At 38.9% G+C, this 17,223-nt stretch overlaps 1 protein-coding gene across 1 annotated transcript in view; it reads left to right on the top strand.

Moving 5' to 3' along the window:
* Positions 1-9,740: 9,740 nt before the first annotated feature.
* The window catches only part of rgs18 (regulator of G protein signaling 18), a 30,900-nt gene continuing 23,417 nt past the window's right edge, over positions 9,741-17,223 (top strand). The window contains exon 1 of the mRNA XM_039735359.1: positions 9,741-9,954. Coding sequence (XP_039591293.1) covers positions 9,815-9,954 — 140 coding nt within the window. The 5' untranslated portion in view covers positions 9,741-9,814. The remainder of the gene's footprint in view (positions 9,955-17,223) is intronic.

The raw sequence follows: 17,223 nt of genomic DNA, 5'->3' as shown, positions 1-17,223 counted from the left end.
ATGAACACGTGCCCGATCCTTATGACCTCACTTCCTGCCTCCCCTTTAAAAGCCTTCCCTTTTCCCTTCTCTGACAGTCTTGTTTTGGACTCTGTTGTAAGCACTTCAGTGCTGTATTTGAAAAGAAAACGACTTTGCAGCCAGGATACCTAATTACATGGGTGGCTGCCCCAAACCTTTTTCTGTCTTTGTCTCGTTTTGTGACAGTATATATGTGTATATGTATAGATATGTATATATATATATATATATGTTTATGTGTGTGTGTGTAAATATATATATATATATATATATATATATATATATATATATATATATATATATATGACAACAACACTCATCACTCACAACAGTGACAAAACAATTACATTGACAATCAGGTTACGTTATTTTCAAAATGTTTCCTTTTCTTTTCATTGCTTCTTTAACACACTACTTCTCGCTGCGAAGCCTTGGTATTTTAGTAGTATATATATATATATATATATATATATACGAGGTGTGGCAGAAAAGTAATGAGACTGGCAACACTGCAAGCGATCTGGCAACACTGCAAGCGATCTGGCAACGCTGCGCTGTTGTCCTTGATAGAGCGCGTCTATCAGTACCCTCTCATAGCTCAGTGCGAGTTTCAAATCCTTCCGTTAACTACGTGATTTTTGTGACTGCTATTAGCGAAGTTGTGTTTTTGGTTGTGCGTCCACGCAAAAATGGAACAGCGGAATTTGGAGCAACGTTGTGCCATTAAACGGCAAGTGTGACATTTGAAAAGTTAAAACAGGCCTATGGGGAACATTCTTTATCCCGAGCTGGCACTAATCATTTTTGGAAGGCAGAAAACACGTTGAAGATGAACACCGTTCAGGGAGGACTTCAACTTCGAAAACCAATGAAAACATCGAACGTGTGAACACTCTTGTGAGATCAGACCGTCGTTTAACATTAAGAATGTTGAGTGAACAATGAAATTTGAACAGATTTACCGTTCATCAAATTTTGACTGAACATTTGCACATGCGAAAGGTCTGTGCCAAAATGGTGCCGAAAAACTGCCCTCTTCATAACAGAATTTTTGACCTCAAAAGGCATTCCTGTGGTTCCCCAGCCCCCTTATTCACCTGACCTCAGTCCGTGTGACTTTTTCCTTTTTCCTAAACTGAAAAATGTCCTCAAAGGACGTCATTTCGGGACTTTAGAAAACATCCAAAAGAGTGTTGAAGACCATACCGGTTGAAGACTTCCAGCGCTACTACCAACAGTGGGAACAACGTCTCCATTGGTGTGTAGCTGTCCAAGGGAACTACTTTAAAGGGGATAACATTGATGTTTGAAAAAAATAAAAACTTTGGTAAATAAAAAATCAGTCTCATTACTTTTCTGCCACACCTCGTATATATATATATATATATATATATATATATATATATATATATATATATATATATATATATATATATATACAGTATATATATATATATATATATACAGTATATATATATATATATATATACTGTAATAAAAGAGACAACAGAGCATAAAGGTTTGGGGTTTTTAGCCCCGTATACTGTACAGTTTGCAAAAAAAAAATTCAAGGTCAGTGATATGAAGTCATCAGAAGTGGACCAGAAGAAGGAAAGGAAAGCCACTGCCAGGTAAAGGAGTAGGAGATATTAGGCAGCAAGTGAACAGGTAGTTCATGAAGGTGATATGCTGGAAAAAGGAGAAATGGACAAACTTAAGAATCTAAGTGACTTTGGCAAGGGCCAAATTGTGATAGCTAGATGACTGAGTCAGAGCATCTCCAAAATGACAGGTCTTGTGGGGTGTTCTCATTATGAAGTGGTTACTCCCCATCAAATATGGTCAGAAGAAGAACAACCAGTGAACTGGAGACAGGTTCATGGGAGCCAACGGCTCATTGATGCAGGTGGAGAGCGAAGCCTAACCTGAAGAGCTACTGTAGCTCAAATTTCTGAAAAACATATTGCTGGCCATGAGAGAAAGGTGTCAGAACACACAGTGCATCACAACTTGCTGCTTATGGGGCTCCAAATCCTTAGACCAGTCAGACTGCGCATGCAGACCCCTGTCCACCACCAGAAGTGACTACAATGGGCAAATGAGAGGTGAAACTGAACCAACTGAAGTAATGGAAGAAGAAGGCCTGATCACATTTTCTTTTAGATCATGTGGATCATATGTATAGTCATACATACTGTATGTGTCAGAGAGGCATCTTAAGGGCTATTCTAAAGGTTGGCAGCACCCCACCAGGGAAAGAGGGGGTGCTATTGCTAATGGTATTGTTTCTCCTCTTCATCATAGTACCATGAAGATGCCCAATGAGGAAAAATGACTCCACCCCTACCAGTCAGAGATGAATTACAATCCAACATACCCGAATTGCAACATCTCAGTTGGGTCCGGACTTGCTAGAGAATGGAGCTCCACATTCTAGACCAGCTCTTATGAGCTGATAGTTTTGAAGCCATGGAGGCTACTCTGATAGTTTTGTTGAGTTTATTTGTGCTTTGTGTCCTCACATGCTTATTTTTTTTAAACCTGCCTAATAAAGGATTAAAAAGGGCAACTTAGCTGGCACCCCAAAACATCTCTGTGCTCAGTTCTTCTGCCTGTCTACAAAATATTTACACAGTATGTCTATATGTATATGGCATACTTCTGTTTTTAAGATATATTAATGATTTGGATAGGAATATAAGTAACAAGCTGGTTAAGTTTGCAGATGATACCAAGATAGGTGGATTTCCAGATAATCTAAAATCATGTTTAATCATTACAGAGGGACTTGAACAGCATACAATCTTGGACAGATTTGTGACAGATGAAATGTAATGTCAGTAAATGTGAAGTATTACATGTAGGAAGAAAAAATGTGAGGTTTGAATACACAATGGGTTGTCAGAAAATTGAGAGTAAACTTTATGAGAAGGATTTAGCAGTCGTAGTGGACTCAACACTATCAACTGGCAGACAGCGTTCAGAAGGCTTAAAGAATGTCAGGTTATATAGCGCCTTGAGTCCAAGGAGATTATATTTTATAACACATTGCTGAGGCCTCATCTGGAGTACTGTGTGCAGTATCGGTTCCCAGGTCACAAACAAACATGGCATAGCAGTGCTAGAAAAAGTCCAGATAAGAGCATTTAGGCTGATTCCAGGGCTACAGGGGTTGAATTATGAGGAAAGATTAAAAGAACTGAGCCTTTACAGTTTAAGCAAAATGAGATTAAGAGGTGACATGACTGAAGTGTTAAAAATTATAAAGGGAATTAGTCCAGTGGATCGCAACTGTGACATTAAAATGAGTTCATTAAGAACACAGGGACACAGTTGTACAGGGTAAATTTCGTTCAGACATTAGGAAGTTTTTATTTACACAGAGAACAATAGACACATGGAATAAGTTATCAAGTAGTGTAGTAGACAGTAGGATTTTAGGGACTTTCAAAACTCAACTTGATGTTATTTTAGAAGAATTAAGTGGATAGGATTGGTGAGATTTGTTGGGCTGAATAGCCTGTTCTCGTCTAGGCTGTTCAAATGTTCTAACAGCAAGCATTATGAGATGTGTCTATGAAAAATTTTTCATTACTCGTGCTGCATAATCCACATTTCAAGTCATCCAGTCACAACTTCTCAAACACTTGTGATTTTAATAAAATATTGTTAAATAAACCACTTCCAGAAAATGTTTCGTGAACGAAAATGGAACACACTGAGATGCAATTGAACATTTGAATTAGAGACCCAACTCTCTGCCTTATTCATTGGTCAAGAGTTCAGCCCAGTAGCAGCTTATTCATTGGCTAACACTGCATTTTATGTGATATCAACAAAAAGTGCACCCAGAGGGAACAGTACAAACTGAAGATTAAACGTTAAAGAAAAGAAAGTGAAAACCTTACCAGGAAGGGAATACACCACGTTCTTGTGCATACAGTATGTGAGATGCTTCAACTAACAGAAGGTCACTTCAGTTTCTAAATAAACCAAAGGTACTCAGACTGTGGATATGAATATAAATGTAGTAACGGGGGCACTCCATGTCAAATGCTAAAAACAACATTTTTTTCTATAGCACATTTTCATACAAATGATGTAGCTCAAAGTGCTTTCCAAGATAAAGAAAGAAAAAAGAAAAATATAAAAAAAAGATTAGGCAATACTAAGTAACAAAGAATAAAGTAATGTCTGATGGCCAGGAGGATAGAAAAACAAACAAAAAAAACTCCAGAGGGCTGGAGAAAAAAAAAAAAAAAATCTGCAGGGGTACCGAGGATATGAGACCACCCGGCCCCCACTGGGCATTCTACCTAACATAAATGATCTCAATCAGTCCTCATGGTTTTCAGGCTAATGCCTAATTATTAGTAGTATTATTAATTATTATTATAATTATATATAGCTAGCTGCGTAAGCCCATGCTGTAAAAAGTCTGTTGTATAAGAAAAAATTGAAACCGTCAGAAAAAAGAGAGATGTCAGGTAATTGAAAGGAACTACTCTGGCGTCTCTCTCCTCTAGTAGTTTCGTTTTGCTGATGCGCCCTGTTTTAACGGCTAAGTGACTTTGTCTTTCTTTGGAGGATTCGTTTTGCTAACATGCTGGCCTCGCTTGCGTATCCTCGGAGGTGGAGCTCTTACCCCAGCTCCACCTCTCACTTCCAGGCTGGACAGACAGACAGACACACTTCCACGTGTAGGCGTTTATATACAAGATTATTATAATTAATAATTATTATAAGAATTATAATTATAATAATAATAATTATAATTATAATAATAAGAATTATAATTAATTCTATGTTAATTAATGTTGACTTATGTTTATCTTTTATTGTGTCTTCTATTTCTCTATTCACTTTGTAAAGCACTTTGAGCTACATTTTTTTGTATGAATATGTGCTATATAAATAAATGTTAATTGATTGATTGATTGATAATTATTCTTATTAATTAGCTAATGGCTAAGGGCCATCTGATTTATTTAACAACCAGCAACAGCGCACTGCACATTATACACTTGACTTGAGCATTCCTAGTTTTCAGACTCTTTCTCTGTATGTTTACCATTCATTTGCTCAGAGGTTGATGTGCTTGCTGCTTCCTGACCAGCTTTTCTTTTCTCCACCCTAGCTAGCAGCCCGCTTCTTCTCTTCTTTTGTCGGCATCTTTTCGCGCTAAAGCTGATTAAGTCGGTGTTTGTGTTGCAATTACTTACTATGTTTTCCTTCATTTTTCACTTAAGCTGCCTCAAGAATGATTTACGATATTATTTTTAAGATATGAAGAAGTAGGGGAAGTAACGGCGAAGGTTGTAGGGATGAGAATGGCGCCCGTACACATGCGCCATACAGCTGCCCTGTTGGCCACTGCTGAGAGTTTATTCTACAATAAAATAAAATAAAAATAAAAAGAGGAATAACCTTGGAGGTCAATCATGTCCTCAAAAGTGGATAGTAGACATCACATAGTATATGTGTACCAAATATCAGGTCAATAGGTCAAACGGTTTGCGAGCTGCAGGTGGTTTAAAATCCTGGATGGACAAATGAGCAGCCACGGTAACGTGGCAACGTATTATATAAAAAGGTATATTTAGTAAAAATAAGTGTGTTTGAGACATTGTCAGAATATGACTGCATAAGTTGATATCTGGATTATGTGACATAAAATTTTGTCATGGATGTTTTTGCTACTGTTTACTGATGTCCAGCATTGGTCACCATGGATGCCCAGTATATAAGGAACTTTGCTATCTCTGTTCTTCATGAAAATATGAGATTATTGTTTTTTCTTAACCATCACTACAAAGTACATGGGTTTGGTAACATTTCAAAAATATAATTTTTGGGAAGGGTATTCATTAAACATCTTTTGATGTTAGCATTGTATGTTTGCATGTTAAGTAAAGCGATTGATTTGTTTTATTCATGTAGACAGAATTTAGGCCTCAAGAGGCAACAGGCTGGTTTTGCCATGAAGCACTGGAGTTTATTATCTGTAACTCTTTCTTTCTTTTTTTCAAAGTCTTACAGTAAGAGATCACTCCATTCATATACGTATCTGTTTTTTATGCGAAATGCAGCACAATTAAAAAAAAAAGCCAAGTGGCTTCACACTTAGTTAAAATGAAATGGCTCTGCACTAAAGAATTCTGAGGCAGTCAGATTCAGAATGAGTAATGAGTCCTAGTGTTGATTCAAATTGCTAACTCCACAGCTCAGATCAATTGTGCCATTCAACCTCAAACATATTTTTGCTTACCAGGTCTAAATGTCTGATGTGAATGATTACGCTAAAGCGTTTGTGGTTCAAAGTAACCGACTAACTACTGCACATCTTCAATATATGCGTTCAGCAACTAATTCTTGGGAAAGCAGTGTTGGGTTAGGTTTTCTCTCAAGTCGTTGTGTTTTCACTTTTCGTGTCTGTTTAATGTGCCAGTTTCTGGAGACCAAACATTAAATTGGAAGGAACAGCGCCCCCTGTGGGAAAGTTGAAGGGTGAACAGAAAATTCCAAATTTTTCTATTCATGCAAACCAGGGGAGGGCAACGTGGTTTTTGCTCCAACCAAGTCAATTATTGCTAATGAAGCACTTATTTGCTCAAGTGACTGCTTTATTTAAGTGGGCTCGCTTGTTACGGTTCCACACCCTTAATTGCTTATCTCAATCATTCACTGTTTTTAATGGCTCCTTATTAGCAATAAGATGCCAATGACAAAGGAGCCAGCAGTTCTCCCTCTAAATCGTTCCCGTGTGCATCTGTGTGGATTCATCATGCACTATTTGGTTTAATATGGAAAAATATGACAGACTGAAAATGATCCGTTTTAGGATACAAATCTTTTGCATGATTTCCTTACAAAGGAAAAAATAATCTATGATATAAGAACATTAGATTGCAGACTAACTTTTTCTTCTTCTTTCAGCTGCTCCCGTTAGGGGTTGCCACAGTGGATCATCTTTTTCCATATCTTTCTGTCCTCTGCATCTTGTTCTGTTACACCCTTCACCTGCATGTCCTCTCTCACCACATCCATAAACCTTCTCTTAGGCCTTCCTCTTTTCGTCTTCCCTGGCAGCTCTGTCCTTAACATCCTTCTCCCAATATACCCAGCATCTCTCCTCTGCACATGTCCAAACCAACGCAATCTCGCCTCTCTGACTTTGTCTCCCAAGTGTCCAACTTGAGCTGACCCTCTAATGTCCTCATTTCTAATCCTATACATCCTCATCACATCCAGTGCAAATCTTAGCATCTTTAACTCTGCCACCTCCAGCTCTGTCTCCTACTTTCTGGTCAATGACACTGTCTCCAACCCATATAACATAGCTGGTCTCACTACCGTCCTGTAGACCTTCCCTTTCACTCTTAATGATACTGTCAGTCACAAATTACTCCTGACACTCCTCTCCACCCATTCCACCCTGCCTGCATTCTCTTTTTCACTTCTCTTCCACATTACAGACTAACAAGCCATGAAAGAAAATAAGGTCCAAGATTGGCAAGGATTGGTTTCTAATTTAGCAATTGGATTGGAACAAAAATCTACAGCTACTGCGGCCCTCCAGGACCAGTGTTTTATACCCCAATGCTAACCATTATTTATAGTGTGCTTGGTTGCCTTTAATTCTTTGAGGGCTGAATATTTTTACAAAAAAAAAAAAACTGCTAACAAAGCAATGGTTTTGCACATAAATCACATAAAATGCCTGTTGCTGTGTGCTGTGGCTGCTGTTGGCACCTGCTTGTCATCTCTGGCAACTGCTCTGGGCAGCTCGACGGCCAGAAGGAATTCCTGGCTATCTTTATGTGATGGTGGCAGTCACAGTGCAATGCAGTCTAACTTGTACTTTTTGTCATCATAAGCGCGGGTATCCTTCTAGGCGAATGTTACCCTTAACGGGCACATAAGCTATGTGAACATGGTCAGCACTATGATCAGCTGATGCTGGTACCTCAATTTCATTTTCGCATCTAACAAGTCAGAGTACAATTCCGTGGTAACATGCAAAATGTCACTCGTGGAGAATTTGTTTTTGCACGTTCTCTTTGGTTTCTCATCAGATGTCGATGCCATTTTAGAAGTTGTTTGCTCTTTGCTACTTGTTCACTAAAAAGGAAATCCAAGTGAAATCAATGAAGCTAACTTTCCTTCTAGCAAAGAGAGTCAAACTAAAACGTATCAGTGAGTTTCGGCACCGTTTACCACTGATTACCATCCTCTACTCCTGAATATCAACAAAAGTCGACATCTGCCCTGAAGAGTTAAGGATCATAGCCTTCTCTAACATGTTGCAGATGCAATCAGAGATCATGCTTTTTATTGTGTTCATTACTTTCATAAAGGGTCAGAGTGGTGTGATTTTGGCCTGCTATTTTTAAAGAACGTAGTCTGTAGTGGGGATGTCCAGCTTCCAATCCTGGAGGGCTCCTGTGGCTCCTTTCTTAATTAGTGACCCTTTTTTTGGCCTATTAACTTCTTTTGGCTTCATTTTACTTGACTTACTAGTGAGGACTCTGACATTTCATTGCATATTCTCTATGTGTTCTGTCCTATGAAGAGTAAACACTGACAGCATTACAAACGCTTACATGTTTTTAAACATTTGGCACTTTCACACATTAGCAAAGACCAGGGGTGTCCAACACTGATCCTGGCTCATGGTGCTCTCGTTCAGCCACTGCAGACAGTTCCAACACAGTAATAGCTCCGACAAAATGAATTTATGGATCTGAGCAATCAGCACAAGTGACTGAGCAGGTCTACATTACCAAGCTCTTCACCTTTCTTTACTTTCAAATATTGTGTGATGGACACAGGTTAGCTCGCCACATGTTTGCTGGTTTTGAATCTCATTATTGTTTAGCTGCCATTTAGAGAAACAAGAAGCAATTCAGAGGACTGAATCTTAAAAAAAACTATTGAAATGAAGGGAACTGAAGGCGATTGACAACAGGAATTGGACACTGATGAAGAAAGTGGCAGGACGTGAAATCTGCAGACGTGATAGCCCTCCAGGATCAGTGCTGGACACCCCTGGTCTTTGCTGATGTGTGAAAGTGCAGGATGATTAGAAACATCAAAGTGTTTGTAATGCTGCAAGTATTTACTCATCATAGGACAAAACACACAGAGAATATGCAATTAAATATCATAAAAACAAGTTCAAATGAAATTACTGTCTCGGTAGTTAGAAATGTTACCTCTCATTACCCTGGATTTTCACACTGCCTTCCACCAGAAGCTGCCACCACCTAACGTCCGGTGTGTGTATAACCTTTTCTGTAGTTGTTCTGCTTTTCCTCCCACGATATAAATTAATAGAGACAGAGTGGTGGCCGCAGCTTCATTATCGACACGCCTTACTGTTAGCATACTTTCCATTCCTAGTCAGACACCCTGTGAGTGCAGTCACACGTTTGTTCCTTCTAACTTGGCACGAAAAGAACAATTTTGGAACTTTTTAAAAACTACTGCATTTACCTCTGCAGTTAGGTTCACTCGGCTGTTTCAGCATTCACTGTGGGCTGATTTATACTCACGTCTGATGAACACTGATAACCGTTTGCCTTTAACTTCCTTTTTACCTTTTATCCTTATTGACTGACGCCATACACCCTGTTAAAGAATTATTTGCTTGATGTATTTTTTTTTTTTGCTAGTAGTTTCATAAATGTCACAGCTTCCTGTGGGAGGGAAAAAAGAAGTCTACCCAATGATGTTATAAAAGCTGTCGTTCCATTCGCTGATTTTAAGACACAGTCACTCTCAGACACGGCCAATGCATATTCTCCAGCAGAGCATGGAAATAGTTGTGTTTCTGTTTCCTCAATTGAACTTTTCTGCCCCCAAAGAGGAGCCATATTTCAAAATGCTGAGTTCTTCAGATTTGCAGGGAATAAAAAAGGCTGAAAAAAGTGGGTAAGTGTGTCTACATTTTGTATTTATTTGCAAATTTTGTGTAACTGATAGATAGATAGATAGATAGATAGATAGATAGATAGATAGATAGATAGATAGATAGATAGATAGATAGATTGCATATACAGTATGTATGCATGAGTTATTTGAAGAAAAACATTGAACAATGGAGTTAAGGCCTCTTGTTATTTATGTTGTACTCTATGTATACACAGTAAAATGTATAGAGTATACACACACACACAATATAGGAGGTAAGTGATCAGAGAATTCTGATTGACAACTCTACTGAATCTGGTCCTGGTTGTGTTATTTTTGTCATTTATTTTTATGTTGCTCTGGGTTTGCTCCAACATTTAAAACATGTATAGGTCGGGTTAATAGGCACACTAAATACGGACATTATGAGTGAACACTGAGGCTGACAGGGCTTAGTTCCTTCTTTTTGGCCAATGTGGCTTAGAGACAGTGCATGCACACAAGTATATATGGTAACTATATTTCCACATACAAGCATGCACATGCACACATACACACACAGACATAGGAGAGTTGTTAGCACTGCCGGCTCACTGGCTCGCAGATCCTGCAAGGGAATTTTGAATCCTATACCTGGTCGTTGTTTGTGATGAGCACGTATGCACATAGTCCGCCATGTTTGTCTGAGTTTTTCTCCACCTACTCCAGTTAAGTTTACATGTCATGTTGATTTACAACCTTAAATTAGCCCCGTATGGAAGTGAGCATGGGAGTGTGTGAATGTACTGGCTTCCTATCCAAGCCTGTTGCCTACTTTCCTGCCTAGGCTTTCAGGATACCATGAGCACTCATGGTGTAAGATTCAGGGACAGATGTTTTCCACAGGTTGCTCGGCTAATGAACGGCCACTCTTACCAACAACTGTACAGTTGTTTTCTGCATGCACAGTCTGATATTCTATTTAATGTATGGCATTGTGCTGTGTTGGTATTCATTGTATATTGTTGGTTCCTACTCCTGTCGCTGGTCTGCGGGAGACACACAAGTAAGAATTTCATTGTACACAGTTGAAGCAGAAACCTTGACAAACTTTAAGAAGAATCTGGATGAGATTTTGGGACATCATAGCTATTAGCTAAGCAAACGGGCTCGATGGACTGAATGGTCTCCTTGTTTGTCAAATTCCTTATGTTGTTATGTTCTATGTTCTGTATACACATGACGATAAATTGGATTTAAATGTGAAATCCACCAACCCAACCTCTGTGATCCTGCGATTGATTTGAGAATGAGACATTACTTAAAAAAATATACAGTGTTTGTCTTGGCTGACTATGTAGATTTTGCACAGTGTTCGGTTTTGGATCACTGTGTTTATTGTTGGTCTCCATATTCCAAAAAAAAGATATAACAATGCTAGAGAAAGTCCAGAGGAGAGCGACTAGGCTCATTGCAAGACTAAGGGATATGAGTTATGAGGAGAAGGAGTTAAATGTTTTCAATTTAAGCAAACAAAGATTAAGAGGTGACGTGATTGAATCATTTAACATAATCACAGGAATTATTATAGCGGTTATTTTAAAATAAACTCTTGAACAAGGACACAGGGACACATGGAAACATATTAAATACAGATTTCAGTTTTTCTTCATGCAAAGAATCATAGACACATAGATTAAATGACCAAGTAATGTGGTGGAGAGTAAAACTTTAGAGGCCTTCAGATCTCGACTTGTCGTTATTTTGGACAATCTAAGTGAATAGGATGGACAAGCCTGTTGGGCTGAATGGCCTGTTCTCGTCACAATTCTTCTAATGTTCTAGTGTGCCAAAGCTGCATCAGCCGAGGGGGAGTTTGTATAAGAGTGTGCCCTCACCCAGGCCTCTCATCCAGGGTTAGATCCTGCATTGTGTTTGCTAATAATGGGATATGTTTGTAAATTGATAGACCGTTTACTCTAATGTATGAATATGTGATGAGGAAATCTGTTGTGTGTTATATGCATACATACTGTATACAGGGTATATATACTTTATTTGTGTACCAACCTGTGTTTATGTTCTTTATTTCCTACTTGGACAAGCTCAGGGAATTAAAGCTACTTGGTCTTGCGTGATGAAGGCTGTGTGGGTACCTAATGCAGGTCTTTAAAATTCTCAAAGGTATCCATAAAATTAACCCACCAGAATACTTTCAATGAAATATTGAGTCACATACTCAAGCATACCGGTGGAAGTTAAGGGGAAGTGCTTCTAAGACTGAAGCCAGGAAGTACTTCTTCAAACAAAGAGGGCTAGGAATTGCAAACAAACTACCAAGTTAAGTAGTCGAAGTAGGAAAATGTGAGTACTTTTAAAAATGATCTGGGAGAGAAATTGAGATATCTTAGCTAATAGCAAATGAGTTTGATGTACTGAATGTTCTCCTGTCTTTTGTCAAATGTTCATAGAGTAAATACCACATATATAGTAGATATTGTACTTCGATGGTCTACTTTTTAAAATAATACTCTGCCCAGACATTAGGGACCACAGAAGCTACCTGAAAAAGCCAGCCATAAAACCAGGTACAGCACTTAAGAGAAGCTTTTATATGAGGCTGCTCTTCTAAAGTTTACCAGCTCATGGAGCAGGGTAAAGTGTGGTAGTTGGAGTTACCTCTGGTGCCAAATGAGTGGTGTGAAGCAGAGTCAGACACATGTCTGCGCAAGCTCAGTGAGGTAGCTGGAAGCTTGTGGAGCCACAGAACATTACAGAGAAGCCAAAGAAGGAGACATGGGTTTTGCTGCATAAAAGAGACAATGGTCCTTTTGAGGGTCAACTACCACCAATGTTGTCAAAGTGCTGATTCCATTCCTCCGTCTCTTGTACCCCAAGTTCATTATAATACCGAGTAGACATTACTCCATAAATGCTTTTATGATACCAAAGGTTCATGCTCTACAGACTGTAGCAAGGTATTGTTCATCAGGTTAAGCTGCAAAAAAAATCAGAAAACAAATGAATGTTTGTCTCCAAAATGTACAATGGTCATGCCAATGTCACAATACCTTCACAACAGTTCTTTTCACAACAGATTATTTGCAGTGATCATAAAACCCTACTGTTGTTTTTCTTTCTTTGTGCAGAAATAAGTGGCTGAAAGGTCAAAGGCAAGGTAAAACAAGCAAAAAATGAAAAATAAAGATGTAGCAGAAGATCTTCATCTTTGCCCACAACATTTCAGCCATACATGTGGTTTGCTTACCGATAGGCTCTTTTTATTGTTTCTCAGAAAGCAGCTAAAGAGATTGCAACATAATGCATGTTCCTCCCAAAATTCACAAGTGAAACTGTACACAGCAAGTCTGCAGACCTCAATAGGGAAGTGCACCATCAGCCATTGGTTTGTTTCAATTGGCGTCATAGGCAGCCTCTGGTGCAGGGTCCTGTGCTACAGAAAGACGCTATTGCTGGTGATTCATTTTCACCGCAGACTGACTTGTGCAAGTGCAGGCTGATTTTGTGTCTCTTTTAATGTCTTTTCATCTGTTTTATGAAAACTCACCTTATTAGTGATAGTTATGTAAACCAAAGACTCCCATTACAGATGCAGAACACCCAATGGAGTCGACTATTCCAATGCAGCTAAAACAAATCAGTTGTGAAGGCTGTTTTGATAAGCAACAGGTGGGCAGAATTCAGAATCTGAACAAATCCAAATCATATTATGTAATATTATCTACTGTAGAATTTTGCTCTGTACTTGTAATATTTCTGTTGCACCAATATATTGTACTAGCCGTCACCCACGGCTCCACCCGCGTAGTAGTGAAACAAACAAAAAGTTATCACTAGGTAAGCAGATGCAAGATACACTCCAAAATGCAGAGGTTGATCTCCATATTCCAAAAAAGATATAACAGTGCTAGAGAAAGTCCAGAGGAGAACTCATTGCAGGACTAAGGGATATGAATTATGAGGATAAGGAGTTAAATGTTTTCAGTTTAAGTAAACAAAGATTAAGACGTGACGTGATTGAATTGGTTATTTTAAAATAATATAATACATGCTATGGGCAGATTTTGCACACATATTAGGAAATTGTTCTTAATGCAAAGAATCATAGACAAATAGAATAAATGACCAAGTTGCGTGGTGGAGAGTAAAACTTTAGAGGCCTTCAGATCTCGACTTGTCATTATTTTGGACAATCTAAGTGAATAGGATGGACAAGCCTGTTGGGCTGAATGGTCTGTTCTTGTCACAATTCTTCTAATATTCTAGTGTGCCAAAGCTGCATCAACTGAGGGGGAGTTTGTATAAGAGTGTGCCCTCATCCAGGGTTAGATCCAGCATTGTGCTTGTTAATAATGGGATAAGTTTGTGCCCCCTGCAAAATGAAAAACAAATTGATAGATTGTTTACTCTAATGTATGAATATGTGATGAGGAAATCTGTTGTGTGTTATACACATACATACTGTATACAGAGTATATATAGCAATAAACAAAAAAGTTATCGCTAGCAAATTCTCGAAAAAAAAAACAATCTAAATCCGTTAACGTAGTTCTCTTGTTTGCTAGCTAAGCGGATGTAAGATACGTCCGAAGCTGGCACGTGAGTGAGGAGCGCCCTGCGCCCCTTCCCTCGGCCCACTGCTTCTCTCTTGGATTTGCGCAAATAAATCAGTACCGCAGGCGAACTATGATACATAGCGTGATGAGAGAAGTCGCAAAATCAACTGGAATGTTCAAGTAAACTCTAGAAAAAAACCTGATCTAAATCCGTTAAGTAATTCTCTCATGAAAAGCGGACAGACAGACAGACTTTGGTTTTTATTATTATAGAGATTAAGGATTACTTGTGTTCTGCTCTGTGTATTTTATTATCAATCTGGAAAAGGGGTCTTTTTCTGAACTGCCTTTCCCAAGGTTTCTTCCATTTTTTCCGCTTTAAGGGTTTTTTTTTTGTCTTCTTAGAGAGTCGAGGCTGTGGGGACTTTCAAAAGGCAGGGCCTGTTAAAGCCCATTGTGTGATTTTGGGTTATACAAAAATAAAATGTATTGTATTGTATATTGTTTGAGAACGTTGAGAGGGCCAGCTACAGCCCTGAGAACAAAGGTGACACAGATGCTGGTTGAGATGACGTGTGTCCATCCTTCAAGCTTGGGTTTCAGGGTGGGCAGCATTTCCTGCAGTTGCTATGGTTGTCTAGCCTGTTATTAGGAAAGAGAGTAGGACCAAATGAGGGAATGCCAGAGGTTACAAAGGTGGGCGCACAGTCCCAGGTGAGAAGGCATGGAACTGTGCTGTCCCTTTGTTAAGATACACATTAAAAGGGCCACCTTGGAGACATGGTAGTTTTGGGGCAATGGGAGGTTCAGGGCTCTAGGAGCCACTGGAAGGAGCTCTATGACAGTGTCTCTGTCGCAAAAGTAGGTTTACCACTCTGAAATTTACAACAACAACATTTATTTATATAGCACATTTTCATACAAACAGTAGCTCAAAGTGCTTTACATAATAAAGAATAGAAAAATAAAAGACAAAATAAGAAAACAAAATAAGTCAACATTAATTAACATCGAATAAAAGTAAGGTCCAATGGCCAGGGGGGACAGAAAAAACAAAAAAAAACTCCAGACAGCTGGAGAAAAAAATAAAATCTGTAGGGATTCCAGACCATTAGACTGCCCAGTCCCCTCTTGGCTGTCCTTTGAGCCCATAGACCCATTGTACTTGCAAATGAGAGGGTTCTAATGGTGGGGCAGGAGACAGTAAAGGATGAAAAGTACTGTTCATGTACATAAAGGCTGTTATCTATAGCAGACACCCCACCAAAAGACAGGGCTACAAAAGCCTGTGCTTAATCAGGACCATAAAGATGGTGGACGTAGAAACAGACGAGACAGTACAGTGTAAAAGGGTGAGGTCTACCAGAGAACGGCATTTAATAACGCTAAGAAACATTTAGGAAAAAACAAAAAATAATTTGAACTAAACAGTTCAGTGCTAGGCTTCTAGTAGAGGCTTCTGTGGGCTAGTGTGGCTGTCACAGAAGGTCCTGTTATTTGAATTCCACCTTCCGCCTGGTTCTATTCTTCTGTATATTTGAGACCAGATGGGGCAGAACTTCTGAACCATGCCAGATATCTTCTGTTGGCTCATCCTCTGCTCTGGGGTGGAAGAAGAAAAAGATGTTAGTGCCCAAATATGTCCCATACTATCCTCTGCAGAGCCTCCAACACTCTTTCATAACACATGAGCATGACACAGAGTTTTGTTTCATTTGGGGTATGTTTGTCACTTTTATTTTAATCCCCATTATTGCATTTTATATTGATCTCTTGTCTCTTCGGTGTTCATTTTGATTTTGGCAAAGTGCCCTTTTCATCCAAATTTTACATTTAACTAGATACACATGACTATATACTGTATATACTCGCATTTAAGTTCTCCTGCAGATAAGTCGGGGCCTGATTTTACTGTATAATTTTTGGTATTTTATAATGTCGGTCGTATAAGTCAAATGCGGAAAACTCACGCTATTGGTCCAAGAGATTATGATATGCTAACCACCATCTGAGAGAGTAACCATGGAGCACACTGCCTTTTTTTTACTATGTATTGTGCCTATGTCACCACACGTTAATACTCAAACTATTCCGAAGTGACGTTTGCACTGTTTTGTGTTTTTTGTATCTCACACTCTCATACAGTATACCTTTATCGTAAGAGCATCCCTTATCTACGATGGAGCATTCGATCAGAAGCAAATATGAAGCTGGTTTTAAATTAAACAACGTTGAAGTAGTGAAACAAATTGGTAACTGCACTGCTGCAACAAAATTCGATGTGTCTGAGAAACTTGTGCAAGATTGGAGGAAGCAGGAAGATGTAAAAAAATAAATACATTTAAGTGTCGTATTTTTGAATGGGCGTATAAGTCGGGGTCTGATTTTATGATCGATTTTTCAAATTTCATGACCCAACTTATACGCGAATATATACTGTAAATGTAAAGATGTGTACCTTACTGTAGGTTTGTTTGTAAACCTGTGAAGGTATGCTGAGCCTGTACACATAGAGGACTATGTGTACAATGTTCTACATAATAAAACGCTAAGGTCTGTTGAGTCACTGGCAGCAATCTCATTGGTCAGTATGGCTTTGGTGATCCAATCGAAAGAGGAAGTGTGAGTGAGTGACACAAGCTGAGGAGTAAAGCATGGGCTGGTATTCCAGCCAGAATGATTCAAGGATCCTTACCCAACCAGAAGGCCAGTCTTCCAGGTCAGAGCAGGCCAG

The sequence above is a fragment of the Polypterus senegalus genome, chromosome 14 (genome assembly GCF_016835505.1).
Source record: "Polypterus senegalus isolate Bchr_013 chromosome 14, ASM1683550v1, whole genome shotgun sequence".
Classification (NCBI taxonomy): Eukaryota; Metazoa; Chordata; class Cladistia; order Polypteriformes; family Polypteridae; genus Polypterus; species Polypterus senegalus.
This window is presented reverse-complemented; position numbering and strand designations above follow the sequence as displayed.